Consider the following 23,333-nt stretch of genomic DNA (forward strand, 5'->3'; position numbering starts at 1 on the left):
GACAGCGAGGATGCAAGATGTTTAATGAGGTTACTGGATGGTTCTGCAGGTGCGATAGATTACCGCCATGAACGATCGTGCTATAAACCTTATGGCGCCAGGCTTCTGAATGACTACTTGCTACATACGTATGTATAAAAGATAGTACTTAAAAGCGGAGAATTATTAATCGAACACCGTTCTTCACTTTTAATTCACAGCGTTATAACTATCAAGGTATCCATCGACGTTTCATACGAATTCAAATGCTTTTCAGTGATTTTATTTTTTTATCATTTTATCATAAAATTTTATTTCGCCAGCATCATGTATATCTTAGAATATAAACTGTAACATTAAAGATAAAACTAAAATTTGTCAGTTTTCCAATAAACTCCAATAAATGACAGTATACATAGAGTTTAAAGCACTGTATTGTATCTGAGAAATATAAAATGGTATTTAAATCTACTATAAATAGATTTATATTGTTTGTAAGGGATTGAAAATACTATATAGTATTTCGGTATATTTGTTCTTCTGTTCTTCGAAATCTTTTCCTTCTACTCTGATCTCACATACTTAATATTCTTCTAATTCTAATCTCATGTATAATAAGAAAAAAACAAAGAAGAAAAAGAAGAAATTCATTTGTACACGTAGAATTACGCGATTATGTAATATTTTCCACGCAATCTCATTCGATTCGTACAAATTGACATAATACGATTGCTCATTACGTTACGCGACAAGGCCGCGGTGGTTTGCATTATGAGACTTCGATGCAACTATGCATATGGTCCTGCTATATCGTACTAGCTTCGCTGAAACTTTCCATTAATTGCATAATTAAGCAAATGGGGACGCAAAGGTGTACTAAGTGCTTCGTCTCGAAACTTCAACGATCTTACACAAGATTTTGGGCAACTGCGAAGATGACGGAGTTACAAGTAGATGAGAACAGATTAGAAGTCTAGATGACGGAGACAAAGTTATACTCACCTTATGAACAATTAAGGCGACTTCCTTATTAAAAGACCACGCACGTAACACGGAAACCAGTTGCATCCAGTGTACACGAAGGATGCATCGATATACGCACGTTAACTGAAGCCGTTTCGCCGACTGACCTTGTCCATTTTACATAGCCGCGACAAACGAGCGTGATTAAAGAGGAATTAATTAAAAAGCTTCGCGTCTATGACGCGAGGCTTCGCGCTATCATACTTCTTTACACGCGAATACATTCTCGTATTTAGAAAATTTCGATTTCCTATGCAAAAGATTGTTTTATAACAGTTCCGCACGCGAACATAACTGCGTAAATACTATACGAACATTTGTGCACTCGAGGATAGCATAGACGAGAAATCATGGCCGAGAATGCTCGATTTAGATGCATTTTGCTCGGTGAAAGTCGCGTCATGATTCGATTTTCCTCTTTTTTGATTTAGTTTAGCCTGTTCTAGTGGAATGACCGTGGCGGCTTCGTGACAGGACTATCTCAACGTCGAGAGATCACGGACTCTGAAATCGAGAGCATAGTCGTAGGTATTTAGGTCGACGCTCGGCCTCCTAGACTCGCGACACTGTGCTGTTCAATGTGCGTGGAACGACTTGCAGATAGAACCGCCTGCATCAGCGAAAGAAGCATCGAAGAAAAAATATTCATCTGAATATTACGTTCGTGACGTCTTAGTAATTTTGCTGATTGTTGCAAATGCAGAGTAGATGGATACGGATCTTGGATTCATTATACGAAGTACGTGCATATTCGAGAAATATTTTAATAGCGACAGGACGATAGACGCTTGGTGGCAAAGAACGAAAGTAAATTATTATTGCGGACGAGTGTATTGCAATTCGTAAGGTACAAATAGTACAAAGGGTATAAGAGTACAAACATTGCGTAGGAACTAGAATATGCGGACATAGAAAAAGTACAGTTTAGAGACGTGACATAGAAGGGTATCGTTTTCCCTCGTTCACCCTTGCTCGAATTTCGAATTGCGCACATCGTGACTTACCTCCGATTTTCGTTTCGTAATTCATCTCGATTTTCGGTTAAGACTCGTGCCGAGATCGCTTGTGCCGTTTTCAACACGATATCAAGAGCGTTACGCACGTGGATTGACTTAAATGGAATAGAAATTGACAAGCTTTTTTCAATCTTTGCGAATGACAACGATGCGAAAGACGAAGAAAGAGGAGAAGAAGAAGAGTAAATAGAAAGGGGGGAAGAAAAGAAAGGACAAAGTGAGAAAGCGATGGGAGATGAATCTCGACACGAGCCCCGATCAATAAACGTAACGTGTCGCGCGTAAATCCTATATCTGATAATACAATAAATATTATAATAGAACAACGCAATAATAAATATATTTATATTTGTATATATATGTGTATATATTATATATAATATAGGAAGAAACATGTCGACACAACTAGCTCTAAACACCGAGAGGATCCATTTTCTTATCTTTTCTCTTCGCTTATCCTTCTTACGTTCTCTTCTTTTCTTTCTCCTTGAAACCCCGTATTTACAGCCGCCTCACAGTCGAATTTTTACATCTTACAAAAGAATCAACCGGTTCAACTATGCAGCTTAGATTTCCAGTATCGCTGAAAGTGTGATCGTTTATCGACGAAGAATAAAAAAAAAAGCGCCTATCGCACGACAAACACGCGTTTAACTACTAAAAATGTCTCTACCGAACGTTTTACGCTTTCGACGCTTTCCCGTTTCCTCTTTATCTCTCTCCTGACCATTCTTTTTCTCGTCGAGTTGTTCCCAAGGGACACACGCACATATCGTCACGCAGTCGTCTCACACAACACGCGGTAAAACAAACGCATACGGGCATTCTCGCGGAACAATAGTATCGTACACCGATCGATTAGATCGGTACGACTCTCTCATTCGGTCTCTCCTCGTGGAACCATCCGTTGAGCAGAAAATGTATGAAACACACTCGAGCAGGTCGTCTCGGCTAATTCTTTCAAGGTTGCGGTCGATCGCGATTCTTCGATACCCCTTTTTCCTTTTTTAATTATTCAGAGATTGGACAGCACACTCGACGGATTAAGGCTTAATGATATGATTCGCCATTGTACTCTGTTCCTCCTTCGAACGTTATCTTCATCTTATCTCCTCTTTTTCTTTTTTTATCTTAACATTTTCTTTCTATCACTTCGCGTGATAAATCTATGGGAATCTACGGGACGATGCTTTTGCATTATTGCCACCGTTCAACAATCTCGTGAATTTCTTTTTTATAAACGTACCTATCTTTCTTTCTTTTTTCTTTTGTCTTTTTTTTTTCGTTTTCTTTTTTTGAAACGGTTGGAAGTAACGCACGAAGCATCGATTCGGTGCTATGTTTAAAACTGAGACCTCCCTCTTCCTCTCGCTCGTTCTCACCGCGTTTCTCTCTACAAACCGATATTTCGAATTTAGATTCGTGACTAACGTGCAACGCCATGCGAGGAACCGTTGAAGGCTTGCAATTTCGATGTGATTCAAGTGGACTTGTATAGGATAAACGTTGTGTGCTCGCACGCTCGACTCTCGAGGCTTCCGTTTCCTCGAAATGCGCACGATCGATCGATCGCGAGACGTTGCCGCATAAAATCGTGAGAAACAGACTATACATTTACTTTGTACAACTATCGTGACAGACGCGTTGGACTTTTATACTTATTACTTCAAACCCACTTTCCCTTCGAGTAAAAAAATTACGACGAGAGCATCTACGTAGTAACAATATAAAAAACTATTCGAGTTGTTCAGTCAGGACTTCGCTATAGGTAATCTGTTTCTCTCGATGGTTGGATTATTCTTTTTGTTTCTTTCTCTCTCTCTCTCTCTCTCTCTCTGTCTCTCTCTTTCTCTCTCTCTCTTTCTCTCTCTCTCTCTCTCTCTCTTTGAATTATTCATTCGAATAACCAGGGACATTATGTTAAGTTGCAGCTTTGTACTACGTGGAAGACGGATATCCGTGAGAGTATTCGAGTAACATCGAAGGACAGATCGATCAGGGGTTCTCTGGATTAACGCGGATTTTGGTCGACTTGCATCAGAAACGTAATCGTTCTTCTATCACCTTAACCATCGTCCTAAGGTTGCTTAGAATTCAGTCTTACGAACGTTTACGATCAAAGAAAAAAGACCTTTCTTTCTTTTCTCATTCTTTCGTATACACACACTCGCTGCCTTTCTCTCTTTCCTCTCATTCGCTATTTTGATCGGTAGAAAATCGTCTTAACGCTTACTTATCGAACAGAAATCTCATTGTTCCCGAGAAAATCGAAGGAACAGTCGTTGCTTCGACGATTCTAAGCGACTAATCGTCTAACATCTAACCTCGGTAAAAATTGTGCGTCGTTAATCGTGCCTCCATTCTTTCCTACTCTTTTACTTGTTTCCCTTAAATCGATTACCATTAAAAGATTTCAAAATGTCTGCGCGTTCGTTCGCAGTTCGTTCCTGAATCTCGTCACGTACGAACTGCGTATATACATCGTGATTCGTTTTAACGCGACGACGATCCGAGATAAAAGCTTCTTACAATTATCTAAACGATAATAAATAACACAACTTCTCGACGATCGAAAACAAACGCGGCTGCCAACCACTTTCTCCTCTACGGTTCGTCGAGCTTCGTTTTAACGCGTTACTAACGTGAAATCGTTAACGTATAACGTGTCTAAATCAACCTAAAACAACGCATAACGCCTCGAAACGCATACTCGACTAACATAGTGAACTTGGTAAATTGTATCGACAGCTTTTTGCAACACCTCAGGGACGTAGGACGAGGATTTGACGAAGAAGAGGTAAAAGGACGTCGACCTTGGACCACGTAGCTCACAAAGAGACTTTTCTCCGCGATTACATGAAGTAAATTGGATCGTTCTCCGCGATGGCATCCAGCCTGCCCGGCAAGGTTTTCGGTCGTTGAGGAGCCGTGGTCTTGTACACGACCTCACGAGACCCCTTACGTCACATGTAGGTTGGTTTCACCTTGTACGCCCTTTTCCAAACCTCGCACAGACAAACGGTGCTGTGGAACCTATAGAAGATCGCCAGAGGCATCGAGACGTGCGTGATGATCGTCCACGCCCACAGGCCGTAGAAATGCAATTGCACCGGGTGCGATTCCGCTCGCGATTTTTCCAACGTGTTAATCGCCCACATCGCCAGATTCGTCACCAGTAGAAACGTCACGATCTCTCTACCCGGTTTCCTCCTTATTTGTTTCGCAGTGACGACAGATCTCCTTGACGCGTCTAAAATGAAGATGGTTTGAAACGTAGTCTGCACAACGCTCGCCAACGCCGTAATAAGCACCAAGATCGTGTGCTTGGCCAGAGTAAATTGGGCGCCGATGATCGTGAACGTTGAATAAATGAACATGCCCGTCTGCGCGGCTACTAGAAGAATGTTGTCCAGTTCTAGGTTTCGGGTGCCGTCGTAACGGAGCTTTCGCATCTGGAACATCCCTATCAGCGTGGCCAACGTCGACATTCCGTATAACGTTAACTCGCAGACGTTCACTTCGGTGACGGCGAAGCTGACCAATTCTGGACGCGATATTAACACGAAGAATAAAATTAGCGAGATGATCGTTAGCACCAGGATCAAGATGCCCACGAACAGACCTTTGTGCGCCCGGGCACAATCCACGCTGTAGTGATGCGGCGATCTCCTGTGAAATTGAAAGTGAAGTCAGGGCTTGTACGCGTGACTAACGCATTGAAGTATATTTATAATTATTATGGTCTTCAATTGTGTTCAACGATTTACCTGTAAGCATGAGCATGATGCCGGGACCCAGGAGGTGTTTTAGGCTGAGAAAACGCCGCCTTCGATATATTCTTCCACATTACGTATAGAATCGCAGCACAGATTAAGCTGTACTCGATCGTGCAAGGAAATAGAAACGGACTGGCGTCCTGGACTAACGATCCCATTATGTTGGTTCGACGACACTCGAACATGTGATGCGGCCCTTTCAGACCTCTCGGTAGCCTCAGGTGCTCGCCATGGTGGTAGTGATTATGTCCCCCAAGATTAAGATTGGCCTTCGAACCTAATTTAATTTCAACTTGATTCTCCGCTCGATATCATTAGGGGTTTCGTTGTACTCGAGAGACGACATAATTATCCAGACACATGTACATATACAGTGACGAACGAAGATACTCGAATATTTTTTAATAGGAATCTTTTATGTATGTATCGTATGCGTTATGTAAAACGCATTAAAATTTCATCTGCCAAGTTGTTATCAGATATCGGTCTGGAAATGTAGAAATTACAAAATAGTTAGCTCAAACGTATATCTACAGCATGATTAATCATCCTCAGCGTATAATAAGCGTCACAGACGGCCCCGCTGAATAACGATTGGTCGTTTAAATAATTTTGTCATCTCTATGCAATAAAATACATTCGCATTAAATATCTTATAGCTTCTAAGTATAGCGTAATCTTAATTTTAAACTGTATCGACTCTCATTACAGTGCTAGTGAAATTTCAAAATGTTTCGTACAATACGCGTAAAAGGTTATCACTAGGGTTTGCGAGCTACTGCCCGTACGCAGCTATGGATCGTACCTAATCTGTGGGAGATCTTTAACGAGTTGTTCTCCGGATTGTAGAACGTCAATATCTCGTGTTTCGTTTCCTGTACAAGGACGCTCAGCCAGACCGACAGATTCGTTCCAATCATGTGCATCAGCCCGAAACGCGCAACCACCCGATGACGATAAACTTTCATTTGCTGTCAAAGAGAACACGGATTAACATCATCAGCGATTCGTAGAAAGGAACGAGAGTTTCCTTTGTACATCTAATTAAGGAAAGAGAAATAATCTTTGAAGCAGGACTGGGGAATCGCAAACGTATCGATCAGACGTTCGATAAGGATAATTCGATAATTATTAATCAGATTTCTCTCGTTGTAAAAGACTCAAACCGTATTTAGGGGATGTTAAACGATCGGCGATAATTGAACGATGGGAATTCTCTCGATCGAGAAACCTCCACGGAAAGTTTCGATGAAAAGCGGTCGAGTGTGGCGAGAAATATTCATCTGTCGCGAGGCAAAGGAAAGAGCAAAGCCGGCCAGGGTAGGACAACTCGTGTTTCAGTATTAGTTTCAGGGTTGTTCACCCTTCCGTTTCATTAGCCTTTCTAGACAAGCTTCTCGTTTTGCATCGACGCTTTTGCTCTTTCATTACGTGCCGCGCACCGATCTCTGCATCATCGATGCCGCTGCTATTTTTAGTCCCATCACCTACTCAGTGATCCCCCTGCTGATTTTCAGTTAACCATCCCCTTTTACGCAATATCTTTGCGTGAAAAACGACGAACCGAACCGCTGCGATTCCCTTATCCCCTCTTAACGCTTGAAAGATGGGCCACGATTTTGTTTGCCATCGATCCAGCCACCGTACATTTACGTTTCTCCATAACAACACGCTAGATGCCAACATACGAAACGTTCAATTTTCCAATTCGTCTCCTTTTTCTAACACGATATACGTAGTACAACCTTTGTATAGACATTGTAAATGACGACCAGCAGCTTTCCTCTATATGGCATTGTAAAATTGACAATTTGTCATCGTAAATGATTTTAATTTTCTAACTGTTATGGACGTAAAGGCATCTTTTTTTGCGATTCCTTGAAGATAAGCGAAACGGTGAAAAATAGAACAGATAGATAGCATAGCATAATAGAATAGATAGCATGATGATCAGTGAAACGAGGGTTAATCTTGAATATAATTTCGATATCTGTAAAAATATACTCACCTCGTTGTTCAGAAATATAAAGTACATTTGTATGAAGATGAACGCCATCCTAGTGGCCGGCGTGAGGGCGAGCATGATGTTGTGGCACTTGGTGTTCTGCTCCAGCTCGAAGTACTGACCAAATTCCAGTCCCGAGTAGATCATCGAGCCGATACCGAACGCCACCGCACCCATTCGTAGATAAAAGCTTCCGTAGTGTTGAGCTGGTTTGATAGCAGTCACGTGCGGACACGTGGTGTCCGCAACATCGCTATCGCCACCGGCGCCGCTCGACGATCGCGACGAGTCCAGGTCGCACACGTCCTTTCGTTTCTCTTCTCATGCAAATTTATGGTAATCGGTCGGTTAAGATTAATGCGATTTTAACGGGGCTCAGCTCGCTGCTTCCCGTCGTCGGAAGCGGGTTGAAAGCTAGCGCGCGAGATGCCCGACTCGCCATTGCCACGCAATGATACTTTGACCCTTTAACGCTGCACTCTGACATTCTTCCGATTCGCTTATTTTTCATTTTCCGTTTGGATAGAAATGTCGAGTGACTACAGAAATCATTGGCGCATGCTTAATTATTTTCCAATGAAGCGTTTCTTTATCAAGTTCTATATATTTTATTTTCATAGCGTCAAATTTGTGTAATCGTATGAAAATACTACTAAATGGTAGGAAATAAATTTAATATACTTGGATTTAATCAATTGGTATATAAATGCTGTAATCGATACAACGATATGCCGATACTGTTTTTAGCAATTGTATCGTTTAGTTGTCTAGTATGAAGTTACGAGGTCGTAGCTGATGGCGTAATTAAAGTTCTGCGAGGGTTCGTGTGAAGGGATTCGCAATGCACACAACGAGCAAAGGATTAATTTTGTAAGAAGCAGGCTGTTTTTGACAAATCGATAGGCAAGCGCCTAAGTTAGCGTAATGTGACCTATGTTCATGTCATAACAGTCTTGTGTAGAAAGAAATTACCTACTCGTAAAACAACTCGTAGCGGACCTTCCTGAAACGTCAAGTGGATCGTGTTCATTCGACCTCGTTTATATCCCTGGTCGTCGATATAAAGAAAAAAAACAACGAAAAAAAAAAAAGAAAAAGAAAGAAAAGACGGAGAAGAAAGAATTTCGTGCGATCACAGCGATCGACTTACTTGACTTGGATTTGCCGTCGCGAAGCAACGTGGCGTACATGTAGACGAGAAATATCATACTGCCGAAGTAGAGGTAAAGGTAGAATCCTTCGTAGAACGATGGCGGTATGTAGGTGGATATTACTTCAGCCATGGGAAAAGCGATTCCCATGACGACCAGCAGCTTTCCGTAAAGAGCGCTAAAAGTCGTTGCCAGGGCGTCACTGTGCAACAAACGGAAATTGTGCTTGAACGAGTGTGCCCACGCATTGGATTTCTCTCCACCGGGGAAATTGGATTATTTCCGGCCCTACCTGTTGTCGCGATTACTTTCTTCGACTTCGAGCGTTCCACCAAGATTACGGATATCGTCGTTCATCTTTCGAAATGCGTACCTATCGCGCGTGTACAGAAAATCGAATACGAGAAAATTCTTTTTCCTTCGGTTTAGGCTTGTAGCTCGATCGACTGAAAAAACGCAAGCGAAATGAACGTTAGCCAGACGAAAAGGAAACGTCGAGGCCCCGGAATGTAACGTCGGGAAGCGTCAGTGGAGATACCATCGGCCGCAAATACATCCACCCCCGTAAGAATTGGCTCAATTACGAGTAATCGTGTGCTCGACCGTGCGTATGTGTGTTTGATTCATAAAGTACCGGTAATTGCGGTGCAGACGTCGGTCAGGATAACCCCGAGGATCACGTGAAATTTCCGTGGTGACCGGCATATATTCTCCCCCTTCGTGTTAATTCGTTTGGAATTGGAATCAGTCAAGATGAAATCTTTTGGTCGATCGGTGCACAAGCGCTAATGGGACGCTTGAAACGTTCAACTGCGAATATGACCCGATTTAATCGTGCACGTTCAACTTTTCCACGCCATGACATTACATTCCACTGATTTTCGATATAGGCACCTGAGAGTTCTCGATATAGAACGACTCGTTGATGGTTATAAATTTGCAATACCTCTCAGCAAAGAAATTGTAACGCCTTTCTCATTCTGTATTCTATATCCTATATTCCATATTCTATTCTATTCGTTCTACTGCTCTTCGTTATCGAATTATTCGCAATTTTAATATCTTTTACTTTTTTCTTCTTTTGGTAGAAATAAAATTCGCAGGAGAATCATAGTAGAAAAGTTTATCAATTACTACGGTGTTATATCCATACATAAATGTTGATGATTTACGTTCCTTTCGTTGCTTCGTTATTTCGCTGAACATCCTGAATTTTTATTTTTAAATTGATAGCTATGAAAGTATGGAAATCGATTCAGTGCAACATCGCGATAAAACATAAAGCCGGTATTGCGTTTTCAGCCCTTAGACAAAATATACCAAAATACAACCAAAAAGAGCAATAACTGCATCGTATCAAAAATACTATCGATTAAAAGATTAGAGCTATAAATTGATGGCTGATACATATACGCTGTCTTTCCCTATAATCGGACCATGGAGCCGTATAATCCTATAGAACTATATGATTCGATAGTCAGTATCTATATCGGTTTGAATATATCGAAGCTCACTACGTAAGAGAACAAACAATCCAATTCGATTCGGTGGAGAGCGAGAAAGAAAGGAACGTAAATAGAGAACTTACCATCCAAGCTTCTTCCACTTCCGGTCCTCGGCGACATCGAGGAAGGTCGGTGCCGGATAGCAGACCGCGGAAATCGGCTGCGAGGAGCATGGTAGAGCCAGGGCGAACTGGGGTGGCCGGTGAGCGCGGGAGGGTGAGCTGCTGCTGTGTCTAGACAGCGTTTCCGGCGAAACGATTACCGCGGACGGTGAAGCCGGCGACGGTAGTGCAGCCGGCAATCCTGGCCAGCTGAACAGACCGTGTTTCCTCATTATTTCTATCCTGTCCTTGGCCGATCGATTCATTGGTATCGACGGCTCAATTACGGTAGTAGATAATTACAAGGTACGCTGCTCGAGGTACCTGAACTACATCGGTAAAACGATTCGTTCTTTTTGTCGTTCCTGTAATTACCTGTGATTTCAATGTTCTTTTCATCATCAAAGATACTTCGACTCGTCGTGATTGCGTACTTATCGATACTAACGTGTACTAATCGAGCTTTACGCTTATCCATCGTCGAAAAGAAATTCTTCCATCCAACGAACTCGTAAAACGAACGGATCAATTTTTTCTAATCGGCCCATACCTACGCTGGTTGGCGCGCGGGAATCAGAATCGATCGTTCTTTCCGTTTTCATTCTAGTCCCGGTCCCCAGTTACCAATTTTCATTCGTTCCACACGAATTTGCTCGGTCGAAAGCAATTTATCCCGAAAGCATTCGACGCCAGTGCTTATCGCTTTCGAGCGGACTCGCGCCCTGCCCCCGTAATACGTTTAAGCGAGTTTCCTGAGTGCTAGCGGGTCGTCTGAAACGTGCACGCGGCCCGAACTTCGTCACCGTGAAACTGGCTGTCGTTACTCGCCGCCAATTCGAACTCGTTAAACTGCGCCGACAAATGGCCGGGAAACTTTTCACTGGGCGGTATCGCGACGTCGTCAGTTTCTCCGGAGAATTTCCACTCCAGCCATTGTAAGAAAGGCGACACGACGTTAAAGAGTACGTTCTCGGGCTTAAAGGCGGTCGCGCTAACACGGGGAGGAGTAATTAAGCGCGTTGCCGGGGAAAAATATTTTTTCGACCTGTTTTCACCACGCAACACGCTTAATGAAACTCTGGACGCGTTGCTCCAATCTAGTTTCTCTAGTTTATTCTTTTCTTTTCTTTTTTTTTTTTTTCTTACGCGCTGCGAACGCCAGTAATTAAAGTGGGCGTGGGTTTTCCCATTTGCTCGATTGCGCTCTCCTCGCGCTATTCTACCTATACTACACGGCTATAAACAAGAAATTCGTTTTCTCTCGTTATCCGTTTAAAAGAAGAAAAGGAGGGAAAAGAACAAGCGGATAATTAACGCGTTGCTACTTTGATAGAATCAATGTTGAATATCCGATGAGTCTGGCCGCAACGTAACAACGGCTGCTAACTAAAAGTTTCGAGGAATTGAAAGGGGAGCTCCGGCCGCAAACGGTTTCGCGCGTCTAATTTAAGGTCAACACGGTGTCGTAACGTTTGATACACGTCACATTGACACTGGCTGCAGGAAGAGACCTACTATAGAGCGCGGACGGTCTCGCGAGCGTTATTAATGCGACGACTTTCGAACCAGTGGCCGTTTATCTAATGATAATCCCTCCTCCGATACGGCGGCCGTTTCTCACACACGTGCCGGCCTCAAGATTCGCTGCAATTGTCTTCTACGAAGAAACGGAGAAACACGTTACCCGTTTCTATGGAATCCACCACGACAACTTATAGATATACGCTTGGCGGTCGAAACGGAATGTAAATGCACTTTCACCGTTGCCAGCGTCGTCGCGATATTGCGTCGACGTATCGGGGCGAAATTTCAATTTACCGCAAGCTTGATTTACCCCCCCCAACCACTCTGCAAGCGTTCCGCGAGAAAGAATTTTCGAGACGTCGTAAACGGAGTTGCTCGCTGGAAAACCAATTTTAGAATATACGAGAAACGGCGAAAATATTCGAGTAAAATAAATAGATTTAAGTTTGATCAAAGTGATCGACAGAAATGGAGTAATTTGAGTGCTCAACTATTAACGAAAGAGTTCGGTTTTGGAAACAGGTCAACGTCTATTTTCGTATTCGAAATTCACCGCAGATGGTGTATTCCGGTTCGCGACATCCTCCGAAAGATCCCCGATATCCGAGCGTTATTTAATATTCTAGTAGCTGTCGTTCCACATATCCGAACGCGAATTACGCGTCTGAAACGAACACGTTGACGAAGCGAATTTCATGAAAGCCATCCATCCGCGAGGTTTTCGCTAACCCCTCTTTAAATATATCCAAAACCGGGAGATCGTTGTTCCGCGCGTTTAAGAAGGTAAACGAGGTACCGCGTAAAGCGACCTACCCCTACGAGGCCGATAGTAGGCAGTGAGAGGGACGTGGAGGAGTTTCGTCCTTTTCACTCGAGAGATTGCAGGGGTAGATGCAGGGTTGCTTGGGCGTGCGCGCGAGCGCGTTTCCACGCACCGTGAAAGAGAAACGTGAGAGGAAAGGTAGTCGACCAAGGATGGAATACGCGCGAAAGAGAAAGAGAGGATGACTCGTCTCTTGGCTTGCAGCTTTTTGAAATAATCACGTAGTGTTGAAGAAGCAGAGGAGAGCGAGAGGGTGTTGCCGGACGAGAGGGAACCCGTGGAAGGGAGCAAGAGGGCACCGAGGGGTTGATTCAGTGGCTGAGTACCGTTCCCTCATTGTGGCACGAGTGTATCCGTGGCTCAAGGACTCAGGGACTGGCTCACCCTTGTTTCGGTGGCTCCGCCACTCCGCCGCCCCTTTAGGATATCCCTCAGGAATCTATTCCTCGTCTTCGTTCGTTCGTTCGTTCGTTCGCTCTCTTTACGTGCTCGGACTCGAGCCACGAGAAAAGACCTCCTTTTAATCGTTTCGCTACCAAACTTTCGCCACGTAAATACTCGCTAAACGCTTTTCACCCCTTCTTCCCTACTTTTCCCGAGCTGTTTTCGCGAACGCCAAGCGCCACGCATTTTTATCTCTACGATTATTGCGAACTCTCCGACCGGCTGGGGATTATGCTTTTGACGTTCGAGGAGGGTCGTGGTTGGCCCGACTCGATACAGTGAACGTTTCGTGGTCGAGAGCTTTTTTGCCATCGAGTTTCTTCTCACTTTCGTTATCTAGTTTCTTTCACGTTAAATCGTTTTCGTACTCGCGATAGGCAATGATAACGTACATAGATCGACTGTAATCTTTTCGAGATCGATACGACGAAGTGTCACTACCAAACTAATAAGATTAATTTGTCGCTCGTAATTCTCACCGAATGCGTTGTTCCCTGCTGCGTTAATTGAAACCCAAAATTCCTGGTCTACCCGCAAAACAACTTCCAACTCGAGCATTTCGACGCGTTTCAACGATCGATCGAAATCCCCCTCGGGAAAGCATGCGAAACATACGAGGACTACGTCCTTGTCGTCGTCGTGCCATCGGAAATCGTAGACGACCGTGTGGCAGTGTGCGTGCGCGATTTCAGGATTCCCGACAAGTCGTCCGGAGTGAGAAGTACAGAGAGAGAGAGAGAGAGAGAGAGAGAGAGAGAGAGAGGAAGGAAGGAGCAACCGGATCGATTCGTGGTCTCGACAGGGTGGAATCGTAGTACCTGAGGGAGGTCTCCTTGATGAGCATATCCGTGACCTTGGCTGGTAGTTTCCTCGACCGTCTCGGCGGAATGTTAGCTGCTGAACTCGCCAACGGGTTCGCACAGTCACGGCCCTGCGGCTCGTGTCACGACACTCTCGGACCCCGCATCACAAACTGATGCCCTGCACTCTCGCGAGTCCGCGGCTCTCTCTCCGCTAATCTTGCTCCTTCTCTTTCGCTGTCCCTCTTTTTCTCTCCCCATCCCACTCGTCGCCTGTATCCATCGTCTCTGGATACGCGGCCGTTTGATAGCGAGCTCGTTACCCGAATGAGATTCGCAGTGGCGTAACGTTCGCGGAAGGACCGCTCGAACTCGCCCACGTTCTATGCCACGAAGTTTCGTTCTGCGTGTCGAAGAGTTGCCTCGAGAAATCACGACGAAAGCAACGGCACCGACAAGTAGGCGGAAGCTGCGAGACGAAGGTCGAATGGAAACAAAGGAGAGACAGCGGCAGCGAAGCGGCTTGAATTTGGAAATTCTCGAATCGGATCGAGTGCGTCGAATTGCTTTAGCACCCTATTCGGTTCTCTCTATCCCCGGCATCTTCTCGTTCGTACCTTGACCGTGCAACGAGGATCCTCGAATCACGAACTTCCGCAACTTTGATCTTCGTAGGAGAAGGAAGAAAAGGAAAGGGGGAAGCGACTCGCTCCTCCTTTGCCCTGGCTGAGTTTGCTTGAAAGGAGTTGGGTGCCGAGTGCGCGTGCACCCTGATCAAATCTGCATGTAAATCGACGGAATAGGCCAGTCTTCCTGTTCTCGTCCGGACCGAAGGAGAGGACGGTTCACCGGAGGTTCCGGTGAAACGGGAAAGGAAGAGAGAGCTGGTAGCGGCAGAGGGAGAGAGAAAAAGGGACGAACGTTGGACGATGCGTAGAGGCAGGAGGGTGTACGTGGAGAGGATAGGAGAGGAGAGAAACGATAGAGAAGAGAATGCAACGACGGAAGCGAGATGGAAGCGACACGAAGGTCGTTCGTTGGCCATAACGAAGTGACAGGTCAATATTAACTTCGGTGCCGTTGGCCACTCGTGCGTTCACGAATTCACGTTCGATATCCGCCGGAAGTAATCGAGTTCGGTACGAAATGGAGGCGGCCGGCTATCCACGGATCGGCTGCCGCAGATCGGATGGAAATTGCCGTTCGAGCGGCAATTAATCGGTCGATTCGTCGCGTCGCCAAACGAATAAATAATCGATTCACGCGAGACAACAACGGTGATCGCGTTTCAGATAATACATAACGGAAATTACGAGAAAATTATTTGCCTAACCGTGATCAATATTCGGAAGAAGAAAAAGCACTGTCGTACGCGTTTGATTATCGTTGCTTGCCGCGATACGCCTTTGACGTCTCGTTTCTTGGTGACTCGGAGATTAAATCCGGTAGAAGCGGCAATTTTGCAAATTGGGGTCAGTGTTTCGCTTTGATCAAAAGCTCGCTCCGTTTCGTCTCGAACTCGCCCCTTTTCGGGCCGTCGACCACTCGTAAACGACTTTGGTCACCGATAGAGGTTACCCCGGTTTCAACATGATCAGCGTTCTCTCTCGGTTGCGAACGTGTTCACAATTGTGCTTCCGGTCATGCGAGTAAAAATTAATGGAGCAAAATGGAGACGCTCGCAATACGATTTTTCACGATCAAGTTCAATCGTCGATGGTGGACAAACTACCGCCGGTCGCTTCCCTGCTGGATACACGGGAGCCGAGGGATGCGCGTTAATCGTGGACAGTGACTAATGTTCCATGCCTGTGAATAGTGGCGGTGGTCGTTCGAATGAAGAGGCGAGGAGTAACGTGGCCGCTTAGAGGGGACGGTAATTCACATAGTGACGTTACGTATGGACCTACAAAGCGAGAAATAATGGACGATAACCTACAAGAATCTACAGAGATTTCCATCAGTGACATTATCAACTCTCTGAAAAATATGATGTAGCACCGACTAATGCGTGAATCTAATCGACGCGTATTATCCACGGCCAGATATGTTTTTTATTAATACGCTGCGTATCGTTGCTATAAGATCATCCTACAATTTTTTATTCTTGTCATATCGATTCTTATTAATTGTACGAACAATACGAAAAGGATAAATTATTTTTCAATATGATCTCGAGCACGGCATATTTCGTTCCTTATCGCGTTTAACGTATAAAAATATATATCGAAACGTGTAGAAATTAAAAGCTTTTTAAGCGTGCACGTCTAGAATATTCAGTAGCAAAAATACGAAATTGTAAAGGAAGCATCTACAGATTTAGATGAGATTATTAATATTTAGAAGCCATTCATGAAATTGGTGGCTTCCCTTGTGTCCGATCAATGAAACCGTCAAAGACGGATCGTAATTCAGACTTCCTGCCACGAGGTAATCGCGTCACGGGCCTAATATTTCCATCGGTTGCCACGCTCGTAGTCGTTTCCTTACGCGTTCCTGCAATTATGCTGTATTCCTCGTGGTATTCCAGACGCGTTGAAAATACTTTCTTCTATCTCATCTCGCATTTTGTTCACCCCGACGCCGAGATTTTGTTTACCTACTTAACCAACCACTTTTTCCCCGGTTCGAGTTTCTCGCCAAATCTAGAGGAAACTCAAGCGAGAGACGTATGAGGCATCTTTAATGGATGAGAACGTTGCTGACAAAAAATGTAGGGGGTGAAAGACGCTTAACGCCGAAGACGGAAATTAATCGTTGCCGGTTTATTTCAATCGCCTTTCTTTCGAGCGAAGATGTCTTTATAGCAGCTCGTTCCAACGATGTTCTTCTTCTTCGTCTGAACGTTTCGCAAGATGTATAAGAATGACCAACGTCGTTTATGTAACGAAAAAAACGAATTTAATTTCCAAGTTGTATCTGATATCTATTCTGCATACATAGATAGGGAAATGGCTAGGTAAAAGAATGCAGATCTAATTGCTTATTTCTGATAGACCCCATACAGTTATAAAAATGGGCACATTCAGCCAAAAGCATCACGACACCTGTTTCACGCAATTATACTAATATTATTATTATTATTAGTCCAGAAGTTTTGTTATTGTCACTAGTACAATCAAGTGTCCTAATACCTGTTGCCGACAATCGTAAATGAATTTGTCCCTGAGCTACTGCATTTACCATCCTCTCAGTTTCACAAAGCGTATTAATAAAAAAATCCCGATGTCTAATTAGAAAAAAGAAGCGAAAGGTGAGCATAATATGATATTTTCACTGCCATCTTGAAATTGTTAGTCTCTGTAGATAAAACACCTCTTTACGCCCTGAACGCTAATATTTACCCAGACCATCTACTTGCCTTTCTCTTCTTCAGTTACTAACCGAACATCCTTCAATCCGTAACCGCAAATATCCTCGAGCGACGAACGGAATCGCGTTACTGGACAAATCAAAATCGCGTCTCCCAAGTAAAACGAAGGATCTCGCTGAGGGTGGAGGAAAAAAGAAAACGGGGGATTCCAATTAAAACCGAGATCTCTTCGACTCGGATTAACACTAAACCTACCGGCGCTGTCAAATTGACCGCTCTTGCGACTTCTACACAAATTTAACCATATTTAAACTTTATCATATCGCTTCATAATTTCTCACTTTTCCTAAAACATGCATACAATATATTTTTCGCTATTTAATTTTAGTTTGCTCTTTTATTTTCTGAGAAAAATTTGTACTCCGCTTTGCCTACCGTGAGCGGTCATTTTGACCGCCCGACAAAATATATTGGTTATTCTTAAAATAAATGCAATCAGTACAAAAAGAAGGCTATTTCAAGGTCAGATGACAAACAAAATCAGTAATAACAAATAACAACAACTGTTACAGCCGTAATCTTGTCATAAAACAATCCATCCCTCGATCGAAGATACCCATCAGCTGTCAAGACATATCAACTCAGGCCCATAATAATCCTAAGAAGCCGCCACAAAATTTAGCATTTTTTATAGTCCATTGTTACAAACATTCTAAAAGTCGAGAAGTTTCTTAGGGTTATTGCTCATTGCTATAAAACTATTACTTCTTTAATCACCGGTCATTTTGACCGCACATGGTAGAAATAGGTATACACCAAGTGTCGATAGGTTTAATGTTAAAATATCGCGCAATGAAATGTACGCTGTTTTATTGCTCAGAATTTCCGACGCGTACTTACTCTTGCGGGGCGAGCGTGGAGTGCTGGGACGGGAGTTGCTGCTGCGTTGGTTTCTCGGCTTCCGTGTTAATTATTGGGCGGCCCTCGGGTGTTCGCAACGCAGCCTCCATCGCCGCGGCTTCCTCCTCTTCGCGCAGCTCCTCCGAAGCTTCCTCCGGGATCGTGATCATCACGTCCTCTAGCAGCGGCAGTTCGTTCCCAGTTTCTTCCAAATGGTTGTCCATCATCGGGTCCGAGTTTTCTCCTGGACGCGTTACCTCCTCGATGTCTGAGTCGATGCCCTGTCCACACGAATTAATACCCCTTTAGAAAAATTGTTAGAATTAAAGCTTTCAGGTTTGAGACGCGTTCTTAAAAAGATTGAGGTGGATAGATCCTGACCGGCACTGCTGGTGTAAAAGACTTTCGTCTTCATTTGCGTTGCCTTCTTTCAGTTAGAAATTGTGGAAAAATAATCGGACTGTGAGTGTCGGGATTCGAACTTGGTCTGGAACGTTCATAACCAACTGCGCTAACCATCGTTTTGGCGTCGTCCAGTCAACGATAGGGTCTTTGTGTAGCAAGCCACGGGACACAAACCGTTGGAAAGTTTGCTGTCGAGTATCGCTACAAGATAAAGATATGTCCCGATACTTCTTATTCTTATTATTTCTTTTACGTATCGTTCTCGTATAAGACTGACTTTCTTTCGCGTTTATGAAACCCTTTATTCAACTATAGATGCAGAGTAACTTTGAAAGTATGTTTCATGTAACGAGTAGTCAATGCGTTTCGCAATTTTCTTTCAGAGTCACGCTGTTATCGAACTGATATCTAACTCGTTAGAGTTTGCTTCTCCACTCTGCTTTCATTTATCCTATCCCCTTTCTTTTCCTTAAAGATATCAGCAAGTTCGCTGTGGATTAAGGTAACGGAAAGACTTTCTACCGACAAAGAGACCGCGATTAGATATTAATATAAATTTGTCCTATCCAAGGATAGAAAATATCTATCAAGGATTATCAATGTATCGTGTTGGAATTGGTACCTGGGCAAAGTCCATGTAGAAGGAATCCCTAGAGTCGGAACTGCCTCGGCGGAGCCGGAGGCTGAGATCCGGCGAGCTCTCTCCCATCTTTCTTATTTCCTTTCTCGTTCCTCCTCGCCTCTTCCTGTCTCCGCTCCGTCCCTCCCCTGTGTCTCCCTTGCGCAGCGCCTTCTCTCCACCCCTGTGCTACCAACCCCCTTTGTCTTTTACGAGCTTCTTGCTCCACAGACGGGGAATTCTAAAGAGGGTGGCCCTGCACACACAATCCAGCGAGTTTGCAGCCTGAAAGAATCGTCCTTGAATGACAGATCGTCGTCTCGTTCTATCATCTTCCGCCCTTTCCGCGCTTTTTTTTCTTTACGCTCGCTCTATCCTCGCTGTCATCGTCCCTATGTCCGTCTTTGTCTGTCGCTCGTTTCCGCGGAACGAGCATGCGAAAGAACAAGAGTACGTCGTCGTTCGTCATTGGCGCGAAACAAAAATGCCCTGATGAAAGAAGGGCTGCCGAGTGGTCGTACGTGAGTCCGTGAATACCGAGTCCGGATCTCTGAATATCAAACGTCCGCGCGAATTAAAATTTCACCCCTATTTCCCCCGCTGTCGTCCGTGCTACTTTCGCTGGAAACGGCCACGGGGACAACGAAACGCCGTTGAACAGAAAATAGCCCCGTTCTTCGAGAGCGAACGAATAAAAATACCCTACCGTAAGTCAATAAATCACGGAACGACTGGTGCATTTAGAATAGGCATAAACGGACGTTGGAATTAAAATATGAAATCGAGGCATAGTAATTACGCGCAGATACCGTAAGTATTCCGCGAATATTTATGCAAATTCGTATTTTTATGAATATAATTCCTACTTCTCCGGGTCTCCACCTTTATTCTACCCTCTTTCCTTCTCCTCCAGATTTGACCTCATAAACGCTATTGCCAACGAATACCTTGCGTACTTTATATAGATATTTTTGCATACTATGTGTTTTTATTTCATTTTTCCATTTTCGAATTTATACGAATGCGTAAAAATTTCCAGTCTAATTACACTATGTTTTGGGAATATTATTATAGACATATTCATCGAAACGTGTGTTTAAAATTAACAAGTATCCTGTGAATTGTGATCGGGAATGTACTTGGAGTACTTTGCTTGTTCCATTCGAAGGGTTTGAAAAGTTCTCCGTTGCCTGAAAGCAATAAACGATCGTCCGTCGATCGAACTTCCCACTTCTTACATTAATTTTCGAGGATTTCGAAGGGTAGCCTTCGAAGTCTCGATCGTCAGACGAATAGAAGAAGGTGTCGTGGATAGGCGTGATTATCGGGCGTCTGGTAACTGGATTCAGTTACGTCGAAACTAATTACGAAAGCTAGGAAATTCAATGGAGCCTCCGGTTTGTCTTCGACTTAATTGCCTTAGCTGCGACTCCGACTGGCTGACTTTAATTAAAACTAGAAAATGTCGGTCTCGCGGCTCCCCACGGGATCGAACGCGTGGAAAAATCTCGTTCACGCGAACGAGCATTTTTTCCTCCGTCGCCTCGTTTAATTAACTTCGACTTGATCGGCCTGATTGAGATGACATGGCGCGACTCGAACATGGAACTTGTATATTTAATCGTTTAATCTTGTTATTTCAAAATGTTAAAAGAGAGCTTAACGCGAAGCTTCTAGTTAAAACGGTAACAAGATATTCTACGTGCAACTTTCTTGCACCATGTTATGCACGTTAGCCTGGACCTACGTCTAGCCTTGCGAAGTTCTGTTCTCGATAGACCTTCCAAGTGCACGAAACCTTACTCCCTTTTCGTCTGAACTCGACTGCCAGGAGAGACTCGAGCTTCCCTTACACTTAGCTATCGTATTCGGTGCAATTACTGCTCGGTTATTCGACCAAAGTACGAATTTCGACATTATTATCGTAGTTTCGATAGCTAAGAATAACGAATTTTCACCGCAAGCTTCTCTCGCTAATATATCACTCGGAGGCAGACGTCTGCTGTGAAAATGGAAGTACTTTGCAAGTAAAATTCAAAGAGGGGAATCGAAAACGTTCAGTTGGTCGTACCTTCAGGGAACATTTGTCTTTCTGTGCGCGATCCAGTCGCGGGCCAGTAAGACGCCACTTCGCCAGGATCTTGTAAGCCTGAACGTCAATGAACATTCTTCCTGTTCGGGATCAGACTCAGAACGCCATGCCGCGTCGGACCCTCTCGTTCCTCGAACGTTTTATGGCCAGCGTGCGTGGCGTCGAATATTTCTCCATCAAATGACTCCCCGTACACGTCACGATATTGCTACGGACCAGGGGAGAGATAACGTGGGGTAAGATGCTGGCTGTATTTTTTTTTTTCTCTGTTGGGAAAAGCCGGAAATAACTGGGAGAATTGCCGTGCGGATCTACCGCGCGTTTGTACGATTTCTTCCTCTCGGTTACCTTTGATGAAACGATTTTACAAATTCCATTTCTTACATTCTTTTCAACAGACTTTATTTCTCTTTGTAAATTGCGCGGGAATTGTAAGAGCTTGAAAGAAAGGAGTCCGCTGTTTAGCAGGTTGGAAAAGTCTTATCGTTTCAGTATTGAATTACAACGTAGCATTACGTGAAACAATTTTAAATAAGCTATAAATATGGCAATCGATACAGAGATTCCGTGGGCAAAGTTGTACAATTGTTGAAGCATACGTTTGCCAGCGATCCGCAGCAACGATTTTCCGTCACTTATATCGCGTGCCGGGAAAGGCAGGTATTTCCATCCGCGTTCATGCTCAACGGTAGTTCATTGGCTTTTTGCGTCCATAGCTCGTTTCGTTGCTTTATCTAACGCGTGGCATGAAAACAAGCCTACGGTGGCTGCACGCAACCTATTTGCCACTTTCCGCCGACCTTTATACGCTATCAGACACAAAACGTTCTAAGAGCTGACGATAGCGGCAGGAAACAAAATTAATTAGGTCGAGTCCGGTTCGAACCTATTGACGCAACTACGCATGAACACGGAAGTAAACGTTTCTGACTTTTTCCTAACTACTATCTCAAATCTCTGACATGTAAATCAAAGCATGAAACAGGAGCAAAATTAAGCATTGTCTGCTCTGTTTAAGAATTTTCTACTTCTACCTCGTTCGTTTCTCTTAACACGAACATTCTCTACTTGAAAAACAAATATACGAGAGACAAATCATTGTTATTTCTCGTTCAAACAAAAACAAAAAAAAAAAAGAAGGAAAAAAGAACAGAAGGGAAGTGTACAGGAAATCCACTTACGGGGTCTGTGTCTCACACGATCGGACGTTCTCCACGCAATGTATCCTCATTCGTTCATCCCCCCGTATCGCGGTCCGATTCGTTTTCACTTTCATCCAGCGGCTCGTGGTACCTCCTACCCTCCCGCGCGGACATCCGATCGCGGCAGCGGACCCGTCAGCTAGCCTCCGGTATCCGGAACCTCCGCGGTTCCATGGCCGGCCGCGAAACGGTGTGTCGGATCACACGAAACCACCCACACCACTGACACACGCAACAGAACACGGAACCAATTGACTATAACAACCGCGGGAAGAGGATTCGCGCGACTGATTCAGAAACACAGTCACCGATACGAGTCGCGAGACCGGCGTTGCACCGTGACTGCGATCGGAAATCGCACGCGATTCACCACGCGTCCGCTTTTGATCGTTGTCGCGCGTGCAAACACGCACCACGGGGATTGTTTTCCTATGGATATTAATCTGTAAACGGACTTGACCGGCCGCTACGATCGCCACGACCGCAAACACGGCCGGAACTTGTTGATACGACCTGAAAGTGTTTTCGAAGCGCGGGTTCAGGGACGACGTACGATCAATCGTGGCGTCGAGACCAGCCACCGAGACGACACTCTTTGGCACCCCCCGAAGGGCGCGCCACGCGAGCCATCGACATCCTGCTGCCAGAGCTGCCG

At 44.3% G+C, this 23,333-nt stretch overlaps 1 protein-coding gene across 5 annotated transcripts; it reads right to left on the reverse strand.

Annotated features, from left to right (window-relative positions):
• Positions 1-1,817: 1,817 nt before the first annotated feature.
• On the reverse strand, positions 1,818-23,179 carry LOC117236941 (proton channel OtopLc-like). Of its 5 annotated transcripts, XM_033500389.1 has the most exons (11): positions 22,658-23,179; positions 21,456-21,684; positions 19,388-19,640; positions 18,361-18,641; positions 10,539-10,766; positions 8,950-9,152; positions 8,776-8,802; positions 7,803-8,116; positions 6,600-6,765; positions 5,786-6,071; positions 4,982-5,687 (listed from the first exon to the last, which is right to left on the reverse strand). In XM_033500389.1, exons 3-11 carry the CDS (start codon positions 19,472-19,474, stop codon positions 4,982-4,984), a joined length of 2,298 nt encoding a protein of 765 aa, XP_033356280.1. In that variant the 5' UTR covers positions 19,475-19,640; positions 21,456-21,684; positions 22,658-23,179. The 5 variants fall into 5 exon arrangements, with proteins under 5 accessions (XP_033356281.1, XP_033356280.1, XP_033356282.1 ...); XM_033500391.1 differs by lacking the exon at positions 8,776-8,802 and having other exon boundaries at positions 22,658-23,178; XM_033500390.1 differs by lacking the exons at positions 21,456-21,684; positions 22,658-23,179 and having other exon boundaries at positions 1,818-5,687; positions 19,388-19,474.
• Positions 23,180-23,333: the final 154 nt, after the last annotated feature.

The sequence above is a fragment of the Bombus vosnesenskii genome, unplaced genomic scaffold (assembly GCF_011952255.1).
Source record: "Bombus vosnesenskii isolate JDL3184/JDL3185 unplaced genomic scaffold, Bvos_JDL3184-5_v1.1 scf7180000013352, whole genome shotgun sequence".
Taxonomy (NCBI): Eukaryota; Metazoa; Arthropoda; class Insecta; order Hymenoptera; family Apidae; genus Bombus; species Bombus vosnesenskii.